We start from the raw sequence: 20,717 nt of genomic DNA, 5'->3' as shown, positions 1-20,717 counted from the left end.
TTCCTGGAAGGGAGGTATTTTAAACATCCCTCCCCCCTCTCTGGCGTGGCCATGGGCTGTGGCAGGACTCTGGGTAGTTTGGCTTTGCAAAAGCTCTTTATGGGGAACCTTGGTGTCACAACTCCAGAGAGTGGGGATGGGGCTTTTAAAATGTCTCCCCTTCCTAAGTTGCACCGCAGTGGTTCCCTTTAAATGGTTTTGGCAAAGCCAAAGTGGCATGCGGAACCCAGAAACAGCACAAGTTCACCCAGACACAATGCTGAGCCTGAATAAAAGCCAAATAATATCGGCTGTGATTTGGGCTCAAGTAGATTGGTAGCAGAATCAGAAGGGAGGCATTGAGGTCCAAATGGCCTCCCTCTCAGCCATCCTGCTGCACCATCCGGTCTCACCGAGAAGCCCTCTGGCTGACCTGACTGCTGCCCCCTCCCCTTGCCACTCACCCTGCTGCTTGCTGTGTGTGCACCGAATTTGGCTTCTGACTGCCTCCCCGCCCCCATGCCCTTTCCCCTCCCACCCATGCTGAGGCCAAGACTGTGCCCATGCCACCAGCTGCCTCCACAGGCCTGGCTTCTTTCTCAGGGATGCCTAAGCACAACCCACACTTTTCCCAGGTACAGACATCCCCCCCCCAACCGCTGGGTGTTTTGGGAGTTGTGTGCTCCTTCGGTAGGGTTGCCAAGTCCAATTCAAGAAATATCTGGGGACTTTGGGGGTGGAGCCAGGAGACACTGGGGTGGAGCTAGGGGGGAGGGGGGGAAACGGCACCAAGGACTCCAACCTGTTTTTACTGCCACTAACAAAGCCTTTGGCTCACCACCACTTGATTCACTGGGGAGACCTTGGGGGCAGGTCCGGTTCTCTCAGCCAGACCATCAATCTTGCAGGGTCGCTGTGTCAAATCCGGGGAAAGGAGCGGGCCAAGCATTTACCCTGGCCTGATATACTTTCAGGGTTAGCGGTGTTGTTTTTCTCCCAACAAGGGATCTTTGGAGCCAGAAAGGACACGCCTTGTGCCCGTCCTTACCTTCACCGAAGCCTTCTTGACATGCCCCGGCACCTGCAGCGCGCTGGGCAACCCCTGCTGGTAGTTGAAGAAGTTGACGGCTGTCTGGGCGGCCCTCTGGACCGGCGGGCTGGAGGCAGTCAATGTCCCACGGCGACTCAACAGCGGGTCCTTCCACACCAGCTGGGGCCGTTCAGCCAGCAACCCCCGAGCCGCCGGCAAGAGTATGAGCAGTGCCGCCAGCACTAGCAGGGGGGACCCGCTGGAGAGGGCTCGCAGCGGCTGCATCCTTCCTTCCCGCGCGAAAGCGGGCGAGAGCGGGCTTTTCGGCGCGAGGCAGCAGGCGAGCCGAGTGAGTGAGCCGCGGCTGGTGCAGGCGCCCGCCCAAATACAAAGAGGCCGGGGCTGTCCCCCGGCTGCCCGGCCCTCGCTCCCTCCCTCCCTCCTCCCGAGGAGCAGCTATGGTGAGCGGAGGGCGCTCCTTGGCGCCATTTCCCCCCTCCCCCCGCTTCCGTTTTTGGGGGGAGCGGGGGAAGAGGCTGGAAAAACTGGGGTCCCCCGCCAGAGCGGGAGGGTTGGGACCCCTATCCTTCGGAATGCATGAGGGCACAGTCCAGATCATAATGTGCAGGGAGGGGGGGGAGAATAATCTACCTTGCACCACCTTCCCAACCTGTAAAGGCCCTGGAGAGAAAGTGGGGTGGGCATGGGGGGAGGTTTAAGTTCCTTCTCACTGCATGCTGTGTTCCTGATCCAAATGTGGCCTGGAGGCATGTGATCCAACCTATGATGAAGGGATTGACTGCAGGCCATCAGATCTCACTAAATGCCCCCCCAGGCATGGTGCATCAGTCAGCAAAGGCCTCCAACAAACAAGAGGAGAACAGAAGTGGGAAACAATGCAGACGAAGACTGCCTCAGGCAGAAAGTGGAGGAGGGCATGGCAGCGAGGGGCAAGGAACCACCCTGCGATGCCTCCTGCACTGTGCCAGTCCCTATATTAAAATGCCTTTCTGGACGTTTTCACCTTGCACATTCTATGAAGGGGTGCAAGTTCAGGGGTCCTACATGACCTCCCCAAGGTGAGGTGGGGGCCACCACAGAGAATGCACTGAGCCAGCAGGGGCCTTTCGGAGCAGCCCCTTCTGAAGGCTTTGCAGAGAAGCGTGACGCCGTGGCAGCAGGCCTTGGCCGGATAGGCTGCAAACGACAATTCCCAGGACTTTCCGGAAGAGGCCATAATGGTGACCTGGCTTGCCAATCCCCAGGTCCCAGCGGGGGTTCTTCCACTTTCCCAGGCTCCTTCCCACCCCCAGTCAGCCCTGCCCCTCCAAAGCCACCTTGTGACTTTCCCCCTCCAGAGGCTCAGTCTCCGATTGGAAAGGCTTCCTCTTGGGATGGGGTGTCTGTGTTACTTGAAGAAGTTGGTTGCAACTCGTGAGTAGAGAGGCCAAGCCCTCACTTCAGAGTCGCCAGAAAAGGGGGGCGGGGAACGTCTGCTGAGCACTTCATTATTCCCCATGTGGAGATCGATTCTCATAGGGTATAATGGGGAATTGATCTGGAGGTTTCGGGGATTCTGGGGGAGCTGTGTTTTGAGGTAGAGGCACCAAATTTTCAGTATAGCATCTAGTGCCTCTCCCCAAAGTACCCCCCAAGTTTCAAAACGATTGGACCAGGGGGTTCAATTATTTGAGCTCCAAAAGAAGGTGCCCCTATCCTTCATTATTTCCTATGGAAGGAAGACATTTAAAAAGGTGTGCTGTCCCTTTAAATGTGATGGCCAGAACTCCTTTGGAGTTCAATTATGCTTTTCACACCCTTGTTCCTGGCTTCACCCCCAGTGTCTCCTGGCTCCACCCCCAGAATCCCCAGATATTTCTTGAATTAGACTTGATGATTCCAAGGTAACTCCCCCCCCCTACAAGGGTGGCTATTTCCCCTTCCTCCTGGCAACCCCCAAACTTTCATCTCATCTCTCCCTGTGTCTTTTTCTCTTTCCCACCCACCAAATAATCTATCTTTTATCTGCAGTACCGACCCATCAGCTTGACATCTATTCCTGGAAAGGTTTTAGAACAAATAATCAGACAACCCTTGAGCATTTAGAAAGGATGGCTGTGGTGACTAAAAGCCTGCATGGGTTCCTGTCAGACTAAGGCTGATAGAGGAGTGGGGGGGGGGAGCCTGCCTTACCATGGCTTCCCTCCTTCCTCCATGGCGCTTGGGGAGAGCCTGCCCACGGTTTCCACACTTGAATGTGAAGGGGGCAGGGGGCGAGTCTCCCTCCAATGCTGTGTCACATCTATACGCACTCCCTTGCCCAGTTGGCCCGAGGATTTGGGCTGGGTCGCCATGACACCAAGCTGTTCCTGTCTCCTGCCCCACAGTCTTAGGCCAGGGTTTTGGAGGCCGTGGCTGGATGGCTCCAAGGTAGCCAGTTGAAGCTCAGTCCAGCAAAGACAGCGGCGGTCCCGTGCCTGAGTCAGGGGGGGGAGCTGGATCGGGAACCGGGCTGCCCACCCTTGTGCCTACCTAGAAGGTGAAAAGCCTGGCGGTGGTCCTGGATGCCTCAGTTTCACTGTGGCCAAATCTACCTTTTATCATCTTCGGCAGGTTAAACAACTGGCAGCCTGTCTCTCCCCTCAGGACTTGGCTACATGGACATATGCAATGGTCACTTCCAGGCTTGATTACTGTAACTTGCTCTGTGTGGGCTTGCCCTTGCAACTGATCCGGAAACTCCAGCAGGTGCAAAGTGCGGTGGGGCACCTGTTGATGGCGTTGCCTGCGTGGGCTCGCATTCAGCTGATGCTCCACCAACTGCACTGGCTACCAATTGAGTACCAGATCCGTTTCAAGGTTCTGGTATTAACCTTTCAAGCCTTGTGTGGCCTGGGACTGACTTTCCTGAGGGACCACCTCTCCCCGCTGGGTGTCCCCGGCCAGGGTCAGGGTCTTTTCAACCATGGCTCCGACCTGGTGGAGATCAGGGCCCTGGGGGATGTAATGCCATTCCGCAGGGCTCTTCTGCCAGGCCTTTGGTTGAGGCAGTCGGGTGTCCTGGAAGATCTTAGCCCCCCACCCGCTGCTGGCACTGCTGCGGAAGTAACATCTTTCATTTTATACAGCCCAGTTTATGAAGTCTGAGACCAATATTTCCAGCTGGGAAATTGTGTTTTAAAGGGAATTTTATATTGTTTAGTTGTTTGTTAACGTTATTTATATTGATTTTATCTGTTTGTTTAGGTTGTGATCCACCCTGCTTGCACAGAGGTCAGAATATAAATTGAAATAATAAAATTAAAATAAATAATAATAATGAGTCAGCAGTGTGATGAGGTGGCTAAAAAAGCCAATGCAATTTTAGGCTGTATCAACAGAAGTGTAGTGTCTAGATCACGTGAAGTGATCATATTGGTTTTACTCTGCTCTGGTAAGGCCTCACCTGGAGTATTGTGTTCAGTTTTGGGCATCACAATTTAAGAAGGATATAGACAAGCGGGAACGGGTCCAGGGGAGGCCGACGAAGATGGTGAGGGGTCTGGAGACCAAGTCCTAGGAAGAAAGGTTGAAGGAGCTAGGCATGTTTAGCCTGGAGAGGCGGTGGCTGAGAGGTGATAGGATCACCATCTTCAAGTACTTGAAGGGCTGTCCTATAGACGATGGGGTGGTATTGTTTTCTGGGACCTTGGAAGGCAGGACAAGAACCAATGGGTTGAAATTAAATCAAAAGAGTTTCCGGCTCAACATTAGGAAGAACTTCCTGACCGGAAGAGCAGTTCCTCAGTGGAACAGGCTTCCTCCCTGAGAGGTGGTGGGCTCTCCTTCCTTGGAGGTTTTAAAGAGAGGCTAGAGGGCCATCTGACAGCAAGGCTGATTCCATGAATGAGGCAGATCCTGAGGAGGAGGGCAGGAAGGGCTGCATCAGGGCTTAGGTCTCGTGGCCCTTTCTTACATGCCCAGGGAAATGACCACCACGTTGGGGTCAGCAGTTCTTCTCCAGGCCAGTTTGGCCAGGGATCCTGGAGCGTTTTCTTTTTAATTGGGGGGCGGGGTTTGGGGCCATCTTCTGGGCATGGTGCTGGTGTCACTGGGGTGTCGGGTGGGAGGAGATATTTGTGATTTTCCTGCATTGTACTGGGGGCTGGGCTAGATGACCCTGGAGGAGGCTCCCTACTTCCACCTCTTCTCTGATGCTCATGTTTCAGCAGCACAAGGCAGGCTGCTGGTTTGGAGAGGGAAGCTGAGGAGGTGCTGACTCCCTTTGGGAAGCCCCTCCCTGGCCTGAGACACTCTGTAGGGGTTCCCAGCTTGAGAGATGAAGCAGCGGGGTGACCCCTTGTGTCTGGACCTCCCTCCCCACAGCTGTTCAACCAGCACCTTCCCCTCCTGATGGTTTATGGGGGGAAACAGTTCAGTTTCTGTTCTGTATGTGAAGACATGCCTGGACATGTTGGGTGTTGTGTCCTGAGCTTGAGGCACAACACCATAGATGGAGAGGATCCAAAGAGCTGCATCTCGATTGGTTGCATAATTCAAACTGGCCAATCGGGAGGCAGTCTCAGAGAATCCTAGCATCTGCCAATAAGGATGCATATTCTAATGAAGGATCCAAAAAGGGAACAACCACAGGGTGTTTCTGCTTCTTGGGGGCTTTCAGTGCTTAGCAGTTTTGTAGGCACTTTGCAGCCCTGTGAAGTCGCTAATGAAGCGCTTTCATCACTACATCAGAGCGTCCTCTGCTGTTTCCATCTGTGGGTGGGACATTGTGTTTCACTGTGATATATTTTAGACTATGTTGAAGGAAAGGAAATAATTTAAAATAACTAAAAGGTTTACCATGTTGCCTTCGGAGGGGGGTTTGTTGCTGCCGCCCACTGGGTTTGACAGCAGCCTCTGCTCCAAAGGGATGATGGACCTGCGGGAGGGGGAGGGGGGCCCTTCAGGCCAAGGAAAAGTGGTTCCTTGCACCACTCTCAGTGGGGGCGCCCCTCAGAAAGCTTCTCACAGAGCTGGGGCAAGGTGCAAAAATGGCCAACCTCAATAATGAAGGGGCTGGAGCACCTCCCCATTGATTGGCGGGGGAGGAGAGGTTTACCAAAATATGAATGGGAAGGAGTCCATGAACTTGGCCTTCCCTTCAGCCTCTGTGTCCCCCCCTCTGCAGGAGGCATCTTCCAGCTGGCCACTGTCTGGGCAAGCTCTTGCCTGCTTCAGGTGGGAGTTCTATCCTTGGGCCCCCCTGGCTGCGTGGCCTTTGGGGCGGGGGGGGGGCATGGGCCTGCTCTCCCGATGTACAAAACAAGGCTCGCCTACGTGGACCTGATCCTCTGGCCGGCGTGTGAAGAGGAGGTGTGTTCAGCCCTGCTGGGGATGGAGCCTGTCTCTCAGGCAGGGCTTCTCTTGCTGAGGAGGATGGTGGCTGCATCTGTCCGTGTGACGTCTCGTGCACCACTCCCCCAGCCCCCCCCCACCCCGCAAGAAACAGAGCCAGATCTCAGCACAAGGCCTGCCATTTATTCATACAAAAGGAACAATAACTTAGGAACCCAAAGCGGCCTCAGAAGAAATGGGCTGCTCTTTGTGCTGCTGTCTGTGTGCTGGAGCAAGGCCCTAACCCTGCCCTGGCTCCAGCTTGCAGGCTAGCCCTCTCACCCCTGCAGAGCCTCCCTCTTGGCAAGCCGCCCGCCTGCGGGAAGGCTCCACCCAAGCTCTGTGCCAGCGGAGGAGCCCCTCCCGAAGGGCTCTCTGGAGCTGCCTGGCACAGCCCCCTTGTAGCAGCTGGAGGAGTCGCCCTTGGCTACTTGTCACAGTCCAGCTCCTCCCCGCCCTGGTAATGCTGCTCACAAAACTGCTGGATGCGTCGGCAAGCTTCCGCCATCAGATCTGCAGGAACAGTGAGCACCACACGGAAGAAATCGGGATACTCAAAGCACTGCCGGGAGAAATGGTAGAGGACGGTTGAGTTGGCATCCTGGTTCTTCCGCAGCCAAGCCGTGTCCGGCCGGGGCCACTTGGTTCCCTGGTCCCAGAGATGGCCTGGGTTCAAAGACATCTGGACTCCCTCCCTCCCATCTTTGATTTCGGGGGCGATCCCAAAAACCCATCATCCCAGATGGCCCCTGTCACCTGGGGACTGTAGTCAGCTTCTCTGCCACCCCCACAGGCCACAAAGGCCTTGCCCCCCTCCCTCCCCCTCCAAGAGCCAGGGGGCTGTGGGGCTCCCAGCCACATTCTCCTGGGAGGAGGGAGCAGTTCCGGCTTCATTCCAAAGGCCTTTGTCTGCCGGAAGGCCATCCTGAGCACAAGGGGGGGGGGTCGTCTTCAGAAAGCAGCGAGGGGATTGCCAGCACTGGAACGGGGACTCCTCCTGTTAGGCCACAAAGTCCAGTGGGCCCTGGGGGCTGATGTGGCAGTGCTTGTGGCTCCTGGGGTGTGGGCAGAGGGGGCTCCAGAGAACGGGCAGAAGGGGCCTGGAAGCCACAGCAGCCGAAGCAGGACTTAGGCAGGAGAAGTGCCCTCTGGCCTCTTGGGGAGGAAGGCACTCACCGTAGCAGGCAGGCAGAAGACAGACTGCTCAGCAATCAGGCACTCTGTGAACTCCACGTCGTTCTCAAACTCTGGGAAATGCTCCATCTGAATCCCCACCTATGGTGGCAGCAGAGGGGGAAGGCTGAGTTTCGGGGAGTCTGGCTGCCGTGGCGGGGAGGGGGCAGGCAGCAGAGCAGCAGCACTGACACCCCCCCTCCGCAGCTTGCTTTGTGGGCCTCCCGCAGGAAGGCTGCCTGGGCTCCTGGGGTGGGGAAAGACCCAGCCCCTCTGACTCACCATGAGATACATGGCCCCTGAGGGCTGGACAGGCTTCAGGCCACACACAGCAGACAGGGCAGAGTAGCAGAGGTCAGCGTTGGACTGGAGAGAGAAAGCAGAGCAGAACAGTCAAAGGGGTCCCCGCCACTCCCCCAGGGAAGCGCAAGCTTGGTGCAACCGGGGAGGGGGAGGGGCACCAGCATTCGTTGGTCTGTTCCCCACACACAAGTTGCCCCACCCCTTGTTGGGCGGAGAACCCCCAACCTGAACTTCAGCCATCGCAGTGACTATTGGGCAGGGGTCTTCTGTCCAAGCCTGCCAAAGCATTGCTGTGGGGGGAACACTTTGCAGCCGGTGATGTTCCATATCACACATCATGAAAGCCAGCCCAGCCCAGAGAGATGCTCTCGGCGCCTGTACCCCCCAGACCTCCCTGCAGCAGCACCCCAGCTGGGGCTGCAGTGGCACTTTGGGGGGGGAACAAAATCAGGGCTAAGGAAGGGGGCCTGGAAATGTGCTGATTAATCAAAAGCACAAATAAACTGTCTGTAAGTGAGGGGATCAAGTTTGGCCTGTCATTCTTTACAGGTTTCTTTCCAGAGGCTTAACAGTACAAAATAACGCAATCATTATATTTGTTTGTTTGTTTATCAAGCCTAAAAGGTTTATCTGATGTAGAATAATCATTCCACCAAATATCAGTACATAAAATATCTTTGCTATTAACCATTTCTTAGAACATTTTTAAAAAACCATTAATTCAGCCACATGAGGGCTTTGTCACATCTATAGAGAGGGCTTTGGCACATCTATGAAGAGCCAGTTTGGTGTAGTGGTTAAGTGTGCGGATTCTTCTCTAGGAGAACCGGGTTTGATTCCCCACTCCTCCACTTGCACCTGCTCGCATGGCCCTGGCAGAGGTTATCCTTGAAAGGGCAGCTGCCGTGAGAGCCCTCTCCAGCCCCACCCACCTCACAAGGTGTCTGTTGTGGGGGGGAAGGGAAAGGAGATTGTGAGACGCTCTGAGACTCCTCAGAGTGGAGGGTGGCATATAAATCCAATATCTTCTTCTTCTTCTATATCTCTGAGGTTTTAACCAGATTAAACATCTTTCACCAACTATTCCATAGTAACTGAATTAAATTATTGGTAAAGAGCCATCTCTCCAGGATAACAAGAATATCATCTTGTGCTTTTCCAGAGCTTCTGAAAAACTGACATATTGCTTTACAAAACAGCTTCTGTAAGTCAAATGAAACTGGCCACAATCCCTGAAAAACTGAACTGCAGAATGGTAACTAGCAAAAAGTTCTGCTTTTAGGGTTTCCTTTCACCTGCAAGAGATGCCAGAGGCAAAGAGCAGCCGGGGAAGCCTGCAGTGGGAGGCTGGGGCTGGCCTTGAAGCAAACCCTGCTGACGCAACAAGCCAGCTGATAGTGTAACTCTTTATGGATTGTGTTTATGATTTTTGTGCAACGTTTAACAATGGCGCGATTTTATTTATAAACTTTTGTCAGTAGATCGCTGACAAAGATTACAGGAGGAAGAATGTTTTATGGCCTTTCATAGGGTGGCCAGATCATCCCGCCCACCCGGGAAAGTCCTGCCCCTGCCCCCAAATTCCCGCCTCACAGGTTGGCTAACCCGGGACCAATCAAATCCCGGGTTCGCCAAAATCCCAACCAGGATTGCCATTCTTTGGGACAAAACCGGAACAAGAAACTTAAAGAACCGGCGGAAAGGAGTCAGTGGATGGTGCTTTTGCAGTCAGTCCTACCCAGCAAGGCTCCAGTCCATTCCTAACGACCTGTCAGGATATCAAAGTCTCCGTGAATTTACTCATGCAGGTATTAGCTGTAGTAATAAGTAGAGGGACAGAGGCAACGGAACCGAGCCGGCATGGCTAAGTAAAGTTCAAGCAATTCGTTTGTGCATAGTGCTTTCAGTGGCACTCTTGGGCTTTTCCTCCCGCGCGTTGTGTCGCGGCTTTATAAATAGCAATAGAATGACAAAGAATTTGTGGCAGATCCCCCAGTTCCTTCCGAGGCGCGAAGTCGGCTATAATTTACGTACTTGCCCTTCAAGCCCCGACCCAGTCCGAGCAGCCGCTACCTCAACTCGGCGCCGGCAGAACCTGGCCAAACTTGTCGGTCTTCAGTGCGTTCGGCAATCCCACGGAGCCCTCTTTCTTGCTCTGCGCTCGCAGATTAAAGGGCTCGCCAATAATCCCCAATGGAGGTAAAAAGATTAATACATGCCCACCCCCACCCATGGTTGCCTCCAATCTCCGCAGCCGCTGGAGAAGCGTCATGCGTCTCCCCACCCCCGCGCCGGTTTGGGGACTCGAAGGGAGGGCGGTATGTTGGAAGTGATCCAGAGGGGGCCTGTACAGACGCAGAGGGCGGGAAGGCCGGGCACTGAGACGCGGGCAGTTTGCAGTTTAGCTACGCCTCGTGGAAACAATTTTGCAAACTCCGCTGCGATCCTGAAGTTGAACGTTTTTGCTCTGGAAAGGTCCCTGTGGGGCTACTCTGGAGTAAGTGGATCGATGGAAAGTGGATCGCTGGTTCTTGGAGCGAACTTTTGGGTTCCATTGCCAACAGAGAGAATAAATGCCTTGGAAGCATGTTTAGTATTGCAGTTTGCAAACTCGGTTCCCAACCACAAGTTGTAATCGTTATCCAGACCAACGTCCCCCCCCCCACCCTAGCGCTGAATCCAGTCGTCCACTTTCCCACTGCCATGTCCCATCCAACCAAAATTGAAGGAACTTCCAAATTGGAATTGTAAACCTTTTTCGGCTGGGCTGAAACAAGCGGGCTCTCTGAGTAAATAAACCCTCCTCATCTGTGCGGGAAATGGTGCGTCAAATGGTGCGTTGTCTACTAATTATATTAATCTCTCAAAATATATATTTTAAAATTCTAATCCTAAAAGGGGTCCTTTTAATTAAATCTGACAGTTCTCCCCTGGAAAGTAGAGTTTGGATTAAATGGTAGTGGCCTATTTTGGTTCTTCTAATCTTATCTGTCCTGGTGCGGGGAAACGATGTCACAGGAAGTGATGTCACTTCCTGTTTCCGGCGGTGGCATGCCGTCACCGGAAGTGACTTCACTTCCTGTTTGCGGCGGCGCGCGCTTCATTCCCCCCTCAAGGTGTCCCTGGCTGGCCTGCAGATATTATGGCCACCCTAGCCCTTTCATGGCCTGTAAGAGGGAACTTGGTTTCGATTAGATTTGTTTCTAAGAGTAGACTGGATTTTTACTTATATTTTTGCCCTTTACATTTTTCTGGCTGAGCTCTGTTTGTGGGTGGCCTCCCGCCCCCCCCCATGGCTTCCACCCCCCCTCCCAAGCAGCCCAGACCCCTCCCTGCCCCTCGAGGGCACGAGCGACGGAAGCTGAGGCGCTTTGTGGCCACGGACCGCTCCCAGGTCTTGAGCAGCCGCTGGACGTACCTTGAGGAAGCTGAGGGTGTTGTGATAGAACTCGGGGGATGTCCGGCGGAGAATGCCCCCTAGCGCCCCCTGGACAAGAGTACAGGGCCCCAGGATCCTTTGGCTCAGCCTGAGCAGCCCATCTCGGATCTGGACCATGCACAGAAGACAGGTCAGCTCAGTGGGGAGGGAGGGAGCAAAAGGCAGGGGACAGGAGCCCACCCCTCTCCCCCCGGCTGCTGCCTTGGCCAGGGCAGTCTCCCAAGCGGCCTGCCTACGAGGCAGCCTTCTCCTCCCGCCCGCCCCCAGCCTGCTTCCCCTGCCCGGGCGGCTTCACCTCTTTCCCAAAGATGTCTCGGCGGTCATGAAGGAGGATCCAGCCCATCCTCCAGCCGGGCACCAGCCACCGCTTGGCCAGCCCTCCGCACGAGAGGACGGGCACGTTGGGGCTCACTCTGGCCAGGGCTTCGTATTTGCAGTCCGCAAACACCTGCGGGCAGAGGGGGCTCTTAAGCAGCTGCCACCCGGTGAGGCGCGCATTTCCTTCCCAGCAGCAAGGATGCGGCAGCCTTGGGCACGATGAAGGCAGCACCCTGCGCCCCGCCCCAGCCAGGGAGGACGCGCTCGTCGGGGCGCCCCTCTCCCGCCTCCCACGCCGAGGCAGAGCGGAGGAGCCTCCCCGGCCAGCGGCACTCGACTGAAACAATTGCGGGGTGTGTGGGGGGGGGTCTGTGTCACTCACCATCTCCGCATAGATCTCGTCAGCCAAGATGGGCACGCACTGCCTTGAGGCCACTAAGCGAGACAGACAACACAGGGCTCCCGTCAGCCCCGCAGCCACCGGCCTCCTCCCTCCTCCAGCCCAGCCCGGGGAACTTGCGGCATCAGCGGGGCCAAGGAGGAGGAGGAAGAGAGAGGGAACCGTCTGCGGCACAGCAAGGCCCAAGCAGGCCGCAAGCGCAGAGCCGTGGGGGGGTTTCCTGGCTCCCCTCACCTGAGCGAGGCTTTGGGCACACACACACACACACGTCCCACCTGCCACAATCTTCTGGAGGTGGCTTCTGCTGAACACGGAGCCACAGGGGTTGGAGGGATTGTTCACAATCAGGCAGGCCGTCTTGTCATCCACCAGGGACTCCATCTGCTTCAGATCTGCTTCCCAGGACTTCTCTGGCTGGGGTGAAGGAGGAGGAAAGCAAGGAAGGGTCAGGCCAGGGTCCCCTCTACTCAGCCTCCCCTGAGAAACCCCCCCCCCACCACAACACATCTACTTGGGGGCCCAAGGAGGGAGGGAGGCAGGGAGGAAGGAAGGAAGGAAAGATGGAAGGGAGGGAGGGAGGGAGGGAGGGAGGGAGGGAGGGAGGGAGGAAGGAAGGAAGGAAGGAAGGAAGGAAGGAAGGAAGGAAGGAAGGAAGGAAGGAAGGAAGGAAGGAAGGAAGGAAGGAAGGAAGGAAAGATGGAAGGAAGGGAGTGAGGGAGGGAGGAAAAGAGGGAGGGAGGGAGGGAGGAAAAGAGGAAGGGAGGGAGGGAGGGAGGCAGGGAGGAAGGGAGGAAGGGAGGGAGGGATGAAGAGAGGGAGAGAGGAAGGAGGAAGGGAGGGAGGGAGGCAGAGAGGGAGGGAGGAAGGAAGGAAGGAAGCAAGTGAGGAAGAGAGGGAGAGAGGAAGGGAGGGAGAGAGGGAGGAAGGAAGGAAAGATGGAAGGAAGGGAGGGAGGGAGGAAGGAAAGATGGAAGGAAAGATGGGAGGAAGGGAGGGAGGGAGGAAGGAAGAGAGGGAGGGAGGGAGGAAGAGAGGGAGGAAGGAAGGAAAGATGGGAGGGAGGGAGGGAGGAAGAGAGGGAGGGAGGAAGGAAGGAAAGTTGGGAGGGAGGGAGGGAGGAAGGAAAGATGGAAGGGAGGGAGGCAGGAAGGAAGGATGGAAGGGAGGGAGGCAGGAAGGGAGGAAGAGAGGGAGGAAGGATGGAAGGAAAGATGGAAGGAAGGGAGGGAGGAAGAGAGGGAGGGAGGCAGGAAGGAAGGGAGGAAGGATGGAAGGGAGGGAGGCAGGAAGGGAGGAAGAGAGGGAGGGAGGAAGGAAAGATGGAAGAGAGGGAGGGAGGCAGGCAGGAAAGGAGGGAGGAAGAACCTTACTGTTCCCCCTGAGGCTCAAGGAACTAGCTCTGGGGCCAGGATCCCATGTTTGGTGGGGCCCACAGCGAGATTTGTTGTTTGGGGGGGGGGTCGAGGGGCCACCCACTTTGGCAGCCCTGGGCTCTCATCACTACAAGTTCCCCAAGCTAACCCCCCTTCTCCTGGGCAGTCACAGCAGCTCTGCTCCCCCCCACTTCTTATGTGACCTCTTGGCTCTCCCTGCCCCCTTTGTTCTGCACTCTGGGCTAGGAAAGGGGAGAGGGTAAAGCAGAAAGTGCAGCAGCAAGGCTCCTCCTTGTTCAGAGTGGCAGTGAGCAAAGGAGACAGATCGGGGCCCTCCGATGGACGGGCCATACAGTTGGAGGGGGGGGGGTTGAAAGGATGGGTCTGGGTCCTCTCAGGCCTCCCTGTAGCTATGGGCCTGGGGCCAGTCCAAGGTGCTGGCAGGTGAAATGGGTCAGTTTTCCAGGCCTTGTAAACCTGGTGCCTGCAGCATCTCCCCCGCTGCCCCTTCCTGGCCTGCCAGCTGCCTTTGGAAGGAGAGGGGAAGAGCCCTTGCCAGAGGGCGGGTAGGGGAGTGTTTGCTGAGCCTTACCAAGAGGTTGTAGAATTTCACCTCGATGCCCAATGACAGAGCCAGGGTTTTGTAGAGGGAGAAGCCAGGACGCGGCACTAAGATGTTCTGCCCGGGGTTGGCCAGCACTGCCAGGGCGAGTTCAATGGCCTGGCTGCAGCCGCTGGTCAGAATGACGTCCTGGCAAGAGGAGGGGGGCAACAGTCAGCCTGGCAGCAGCAGACAACACTTGGGAAACACCTGGCAAAGACTGGCACCAACAGCCAGAGGCCCCCTTCTGAGACTCCCTCAGAAAGATGAAGGGCAGGTGGGCAGGCAGCCTCTTCTGTGGGTGATGCGCCTCCCTCCCTCACACACACACACAGAGCAACGCAATCCACTACCTGAGCTTCTAGAGGAGCTTCCGGACAGCTGTAATACTTTGCAACCGCCTCCCGGCAAGACTGGTACCCTGAGGGGAAGGGGGAAGAGTGAAGAGAAGGCCTTGGGAGGGGCCCTTGACCTGCAGAGGGCCAAGTCCACATCAAAGCCAGGAGGATCTCTCCCCCCCCTCTTGCCTGTCTTCTTGTCTGTCTTCCTCTGGGTCATGTGGCTTGACCCCCAGAGTTGCTCTCCCTCCCCCGGGCTGTTTCATTCCCCCTGGGGTGGGACGCAGCCAGGCTTGCATTCACAATGGTGGGGGTATTGCCCTAGCGAATCCTCATTCTGCCGCCACCGCTGCTGCTCCCCCAGCAAATGGAGGCAGGACCCCAACAGCCCATCACGGAGGAGGCCAGAGGAGTGCAAAGAGGCCAACGAACCTACAGAAGGAGCATAGCCATTGTAGTTCCCCGTCTCCAGGGCATCCTTCATAGCCTGCGTGACTTCCTCGTCTGAAGGGAGGTTGCCAAACACGGTGGGGTCCCCTGTGGAGAAGTGAGGGAGGGCAAGATCCCAGTTACTGGGGGCAACAGCACAGCCCCCCGATGCACATCCCCCAGCCCTGGCCTCCGGCTTACCAATGGAGAGAGAGATGAGGGGCTTCTGAGGGTTTGGGGTCACTTTCATGCTGTCCACAATGGCACGGATGGGGTTGAAGGTCCTCTTGGACATATCAGAAGCCCTAACTGCCCAGTGGGGCTTGCGGCCCTTCCCCGGGCCCGAAGACGGGCTCTTTCCGTGGAGGCTGAGATGGACATCCTGGAGGGAGCCCTTCCCCTTCTTCACCTGGATCAGGTACGAGTCCATTTCTGGAAAGAAGGTTGGCAGAGACCTTCAGGCAGGCCTCCAGGCTCTCATGCCCCTCTCACGTGGGGCAAAGTCCAAAGGCTGCATCTCCTGTGCACTTCCCATCAGGCACACACCGGCTTTTTCTCCCCACCCCCAGTTTCCATGGCCTCAAACCACCCCACTGAGCCACTGCGGACTCCATTGTGAAACAGATGTGTAGCTACATGAAGGAATGTGATTTGGCATGTTGTCTTAGGAAGGAGAAAGCAAAGAGTCATAACATGCGTAAAGAAAGGAGATGGGCACATTACTTAGCAGAAAAAGAAATACAAAAACAATTCCTTAAAGTTCTTTAAGGATGGAACAAAAAAAATCTGTCTCAGAAAATGAAATAAGAGAACATTTAAAAAGATATTCTGACTATAAAGTTTACACCAGAACACAGAAAAATCCTGGATCAAGCAATAATAATACAAGTTTCCCAGACAATAAAAATATGAAAAAGACTAAAGCACCAGACCCAAACAGCCTAACAGCAATGCATTATGAACATTTTGAAGAAGTGTTTTAATTATACTATTATAAAAAGTTATAAATGAAATAAAAGAAGGAAAGATAAGACCTACAACATGGCAAGAGGCAGCAACATGACCACAATCATATAGACATATATCTTCTCTACTGAATGTAGATTATAAGATTTGAGCTATAATAATGGCAGAAAGGTTAAGAAAACACATACCAAATTTAATACATATTGCTCAAACAGGCTTTGTAGCAAAGAGGTACATGAAAGATAATCTACATAACTGATGCAACTGAATTTGTGAATAAGAAAAAAAAGTAAGTGATTTTATTTTTGGATGCAGAGAAAGCATCTGACAACATAACCTGGCCCTTTAAAAAAATAATAAACTCCAAAATATGGGCTGTGATCTGGAATTTCAAACCTGGCAAGCAAAGATTGTAATAAATGGAGAATTAGCAGAAGCAATTTCAATTGAAAAATGAACATTCTTGTCACCTTTATTATTTCTCCTCGTGACAGAGATCTTAGCTTCAATGATCAGATAAGACAGAAGGATTAAAAGAATAAATGTGGATGATATAGAATTTAAAATGAAAAGCTATACAGATGATGTGGTTCTAATAGTTTTGGATCCACAAAAACTGTTACAGTGGGTAATAGAACATATTGAAGAATTCGGATCCCTTTCAGGATATCAAATTAACAGGAAGAAGATGAAACCAATAATGAAATTTCTAATGCAACAAGAAGATGATGTGATAAAGCACATCCATCAAATGGGTAAATGCAAACCCATCAAATATCTGGGGATAAAATTGTAATATTTTCAAGAACAACTATCAGAAGATTTGGAAATCAATAAAAGTAGACTTATCCAAACGGGAAAAATTAAAAATTTTGTGGTTGGGTAGAATTTCAGCAATCAAAATGAATTGCCAAAATTATTATTTTTATTTCAAATGCTATGTGTATGTATGCGTGTTAGAAAAAAACATTGACAGAGTGGCAAAGACAGAAAAATTTATTTGGAATGGCAAGAAACCAATAATAAGTTTTAAAATATTACAAGATGAGAAGAAGAGAGGATCAGCAGATCAGAATATAAAATTATATTACCAACGTGGCACATCTGGTCTGGATTGTGGATTAGATCAAAAATCCAAAACAAAGAAAGTAAAACTTGAAACACTCGACTTAGATGAGAGTTTACACAATTATCTATGGTTAAAAAAAACCCAGTTAAAATGACAAAATTATATGACAAAAGTCATATAATTAGAGTTGAACTTTTGAGAATATGGTTTACATGTTGGAATGTATTGAGTCCTTCAAATTCTCCACTTATGTCTTCAATAGAAGCTTATCATGATAAGAATACGAGAAAAAAGCACTTTCTTAACAGATGACAGTATGTAGGCACCCCGGGGAAACTTAAGTCATGGCAAGATATTAAAAATGAGGAATTAATAGTTACTATGAATAGTTACAATGTTACAATGAATAGTTATTAATATGTTACCAATCAGCTTCAAGACTAAATAAGATTATTAACATGGAAGGTAAAGCGCTAAGAGTGATGACTGAAATTGAACAACTTATTATAAAACAGAAAGATCATTAATTACATTCAATAGCTCACTGAAAATGTCAATTATACCAGTGTGCGTTTGCAATAAAAAAAGGCCAACGCCATGTTGGGAATTATTAGGAAGGGAATTGAAAACAAATCAGCCAGTATCATAATGCCCCTGTATAAATTGATGGTGCAGTCTCATTTGGAATACTGTGTGCAATTCTGGTCACTGCACCTCAAAAAGGATATTATAGCACTGGAAAAAGTCCAGAAAAGGGCAACTAGAATGATTAAAGGTTTTGAACACTTTCCCTATGAAGAAAGGTTAAAACTCTTGGGGCTCTTTAGCTTGGAGAAACGTTGACTGCGGGGTGAGGTTTACAAGATTATGCATGGGATGGAGAAAGTAGAGAAAGAAGTACTTTTCTCCCTTTCTCACAATTCAAGTACTCATGGGCATTTAATGAAATTGCTGAGCAGTCAGGTTAAAATGGATAAAAGCAAGTACTTCTTCACCCAAAGGGTGATTAACATGTGGAATTCACTGCCACAGGAGGTGGCAGCGGCGGCTACAAGCATAGCCAGCTTCAAGAGGGGGTTGGATAAAAATATGAAGCAGAGGTCCATCAGTGGCTATTAACTGGAACTCTGTCTGGGGCAGTGATGCTCTGTATTCTTGGTGCTGGGGGGGCACAGTGGGAGGGCTTCTAGCCCCACTGATGGACCTCCTGTTGGCACCTGGTTTCTTTGGCCATTGTGTGTGACACAGAGTTTTGGACTGGAGGGACCACAGGCCTGATCCAACAGGGCTTCTCTTATGTTCCTAAGAAGGAGAACAAGTTTTGAATATAAATGCACAAGGAAGTGGATTTTGGACAGAATATTTTTATTGAGAGATAGATAACAGATTTTCCTTCAGGCTTTGGTATATTAACAGAGCAATCGAAGGGGGCGGGGAGCTGAAACTTCTCAGGGAGTCAACTGCCCTCTGTGTTGGCGTATGTCTGAGATATGCCCGCATAAGGGCCACTAATTTATTTTATTTATTTTTGTTGCTTCATATTCCATCTTCCCTGCAAGCAGATGACATCACTTTATGTTACTTTGGGTGGGGCAGGCCCCCAGCAGTCGCTCACAAGTGCTGGCAATGGGGCACAGCAGCTGCCTGGTGGTGAAACGGAGGCATAGGCCCCTGTACTGGCATGGTTGTGGGTCCATTGTTCTGAATTTGTGAATGAACTCTGTTTCAGCAGCCTCGTGTTGTAATCTCCTCTTGAAGCAAGATTCCTAAACTTCTCCAGGCTGAATAGGGCCCAGGGAGTCTTCTCTCTCTGTGCAGGTGCCCATTTCCTCTCCCCCCCCTTCCCGCTCCAGCAGTTTGCAGTGTGCCTGGGACCTGCCCCCCTCCGTATCCTTTATAAGCATCCTTACCCCCCACCACCTTCTGCCTCAGAAGAGATGGCCAGTCCTGCTTGTGTCTAGCAAAGGGAGTTTGGACTCTCAGCTTCTCATCCCCCAAAACCTTTGTTGGTCTCTAAGGAGACAGTGGACTCGAACCCAGCTCTTCTGGTGCAGAGCTAGTGGATGCTGCCAGGCACTTTGAGGGCCCAGAAGAAGAGTTTGCCCCTAAAGCAATTTTAAGGATTTAACCTCTGAAACAGGAGAACATTAATTTGCTTGGTACAGTTCTGGACAAAGGAAAATAATACAACGTAATAAATACTGTAAAAAGAAAGGGGGGAAAGTCCCTTTAATATCCCAGCCCCTGCCGGAGCTTGGCCCGTGTGGTTGGTGTCACTGAATCCCGTCCTGCCTGGGCCAGCCTGGCTGGGGACAACGAGGGCTGAAGCCCGAGGGGAGCTGTATGTCCAGCCGACCACCAGCCCCTGGGAAGCAGCCAGGGGAAGGAGCAGCAGCTTCAAGGGGGACCACAAGTAGTCTGTGTTGGTCTACAGCAGAACAGCTGGGTTCGAGTCCAGATGCCCCCCCACATCAGGGACCTCAAAACTCACCCCAAGGGTCTTCTTGTTCTCTCAGGTGCCCCTGGACTCAAATCAAGTTCCACACATCTCTTAATTCCCTTCATTTCTACCCTGCCTTTCCCTCTGGTGATGATCCAAGGAGTTCAGATTGTTCTCCTGTCTTCGTCCTCACAACGGGTCTGAGAACGGGTCACTGGCTCAAGATCACCCAGCCAGCTTCCACAGCAAAGTGGGGATTCAAACCTGGATCTCTCAACGTCCCCCCCCCCATTCCAAAGCTGCCTCTGCCTGCTGCCTTTGGAGCTATTGTCCACCTCCCGTCATGGCTGCCCGGGGGCTGCGAGTGCCAGCCAGTGAGGCACACCTTCCTCTGCTCTGCTGCAGAGCTCCCAGCCAGCGGCCTCTGTGCCTCGTAGGGCGGCTTGGTCAGTCATGCTGGACGTCTCTCTCTCTCTTTCTTTTGAGAGAGAGAGAGAGAGAAATGGTCCAGAAGGGTTTGGGATGGACCTCACTCTGCCCCGGCTGGCCCCAGGAGAACTCCTGTCCCTCCAAAGAGACCAGACAGAGCCACTGGCATCACCCACCCATACGCTCACTCCCCAGAAAGTGCCGTGTGCGCCAATCTCCCGTGAACTGGCAGTGCTGCCTGGAGCCCCAACACGCCTGTGCCGTTGTCCTCTCCCAGGACTCCTTGGCCAGCCCACCATGCCAGGGAGGGACACTGCAGGCCTAAGATGCTCCCTCCCTCCCATCTTCCAAGGAGCTCAGAGCAAGAGAGAGGCTCTTTTCCTCTTGTCCTCCTTGACTTCCCAGCAGGCCAGCAGTGCCTTACCTGACGAATCTGCCCAGCAGCCGTGGCCCCAGTCCGGCCTGTTTGCTCCTGCAGCTGTTGGGTCAACGAGGAGGAGGTCCTCCAAAGGCAGAGCAAAGCAGCCCAGGTGCTGCCTGGATGGGGCAGGTGCCTTTTATGCCCGCGAGGCAGAGCTCAGCCACCAGCGGCCCCCGGCCTGGTCCCAGCCAGGAACGGGGTGTCTGCCTGGAGGCCTCTCGCCATTGGCTGAGGGGAAGGGCTGTGCTCCTGGCCTCAGCCAGCGCTGCCTGCCTCCAAATATCTCGGGCAAGCCCCCCCTCCCCATTAACTCATTCAGAGAAGGGCTCTCCTCTTTGTCCTCTCCCGAAAGACCCCCCACCCAGCCCCATGGCCCTCCAGGACCAAAGTGGGGGGGGGCTGAATCAAGGAGCCCCCGGCCACCAGCCAGCCAGGTGCACAACGGGTGGCAACAGTTAACCTCGCAGGGCTGAGAAAGACTCACTCCGCTGGTCCTGACGCAACCCAGCAGCTGCAGGGCCACGTGGCAGAGTGTTAATGAGTTCCAAGTGTGCGACCCCCCTTCCCTCCCCCAGCCAGAAGGGGAAGGGCGCTCCCCCGCCCCACGGGACAAGAAGGGCTCTCACTGCAGCTGAG

The 20,717-nt window shown here is 53.3% G+C and overlaps 1 protein-coding gene across 1 annotated transcript; it reads right to left on the bottom strand.

The window, feature by feature from the left end:
* Window positions 1–6,506: 6,506 nt before the first annotated feature.
* TAT (tyrosine aminotransferase) lies at window positions 6,507–20,225 on the bottom strand. Its single transcript, XM_060254197.1, has 12 exons — window positions 20,085–20,225; window positions 14,958–15,188; window positions 14,760–14,864; window positions 14,343–14,410; window positions 13,981–14,139; window positions 12,291–12,429; window positions 11,998–12,050; window positions 11,593–11,745; window positions 11,277–11,405; window positions 7,838–7,921; window positions 7,559–7,657; window positions 6,507–6,944 (listed from the first exon to the last, which is right to left on the bottom strand). The coding sequence occupies exons 2-12, from the start codon at window positions 15,184–15,186 to the stop codon at window positions 6,810–6,812; spliced, it is 1,353 nt and encodes a 450-aa protein (XP_060110180.1). The 5' UTR covers window positions 15,187–15,188; window positions 20,085–20,225; the 3' UTR covers window positions 6,507–6,809.
* Between the last annotated feature and the right edge of the window lie 492 nt (window positions 20,226–20,717).

The sequence above is a fragment of the Heteronotia binoei genome, chromosome 14, assembly GCF_032191835.1.
Source record: "Heteronotia binoei isolate CCM8104 ecotype False Entrance Well chromosome 14, APGP_CSIRO_Hbin_v1, whole genome shotgun sequence".
NCBI classification, from domain to species: Eukaryota; Metazoa; Chordata; class Lepidosauria; order Squamata; family Gekkonidae; genus Heteronotia; species Heteronotia binoei.
The sequence above is the reverse complement of the archived record's forward strand: the minus strand, read 5'-3'. Positions and strand labels throughout refer to the sequence as shown.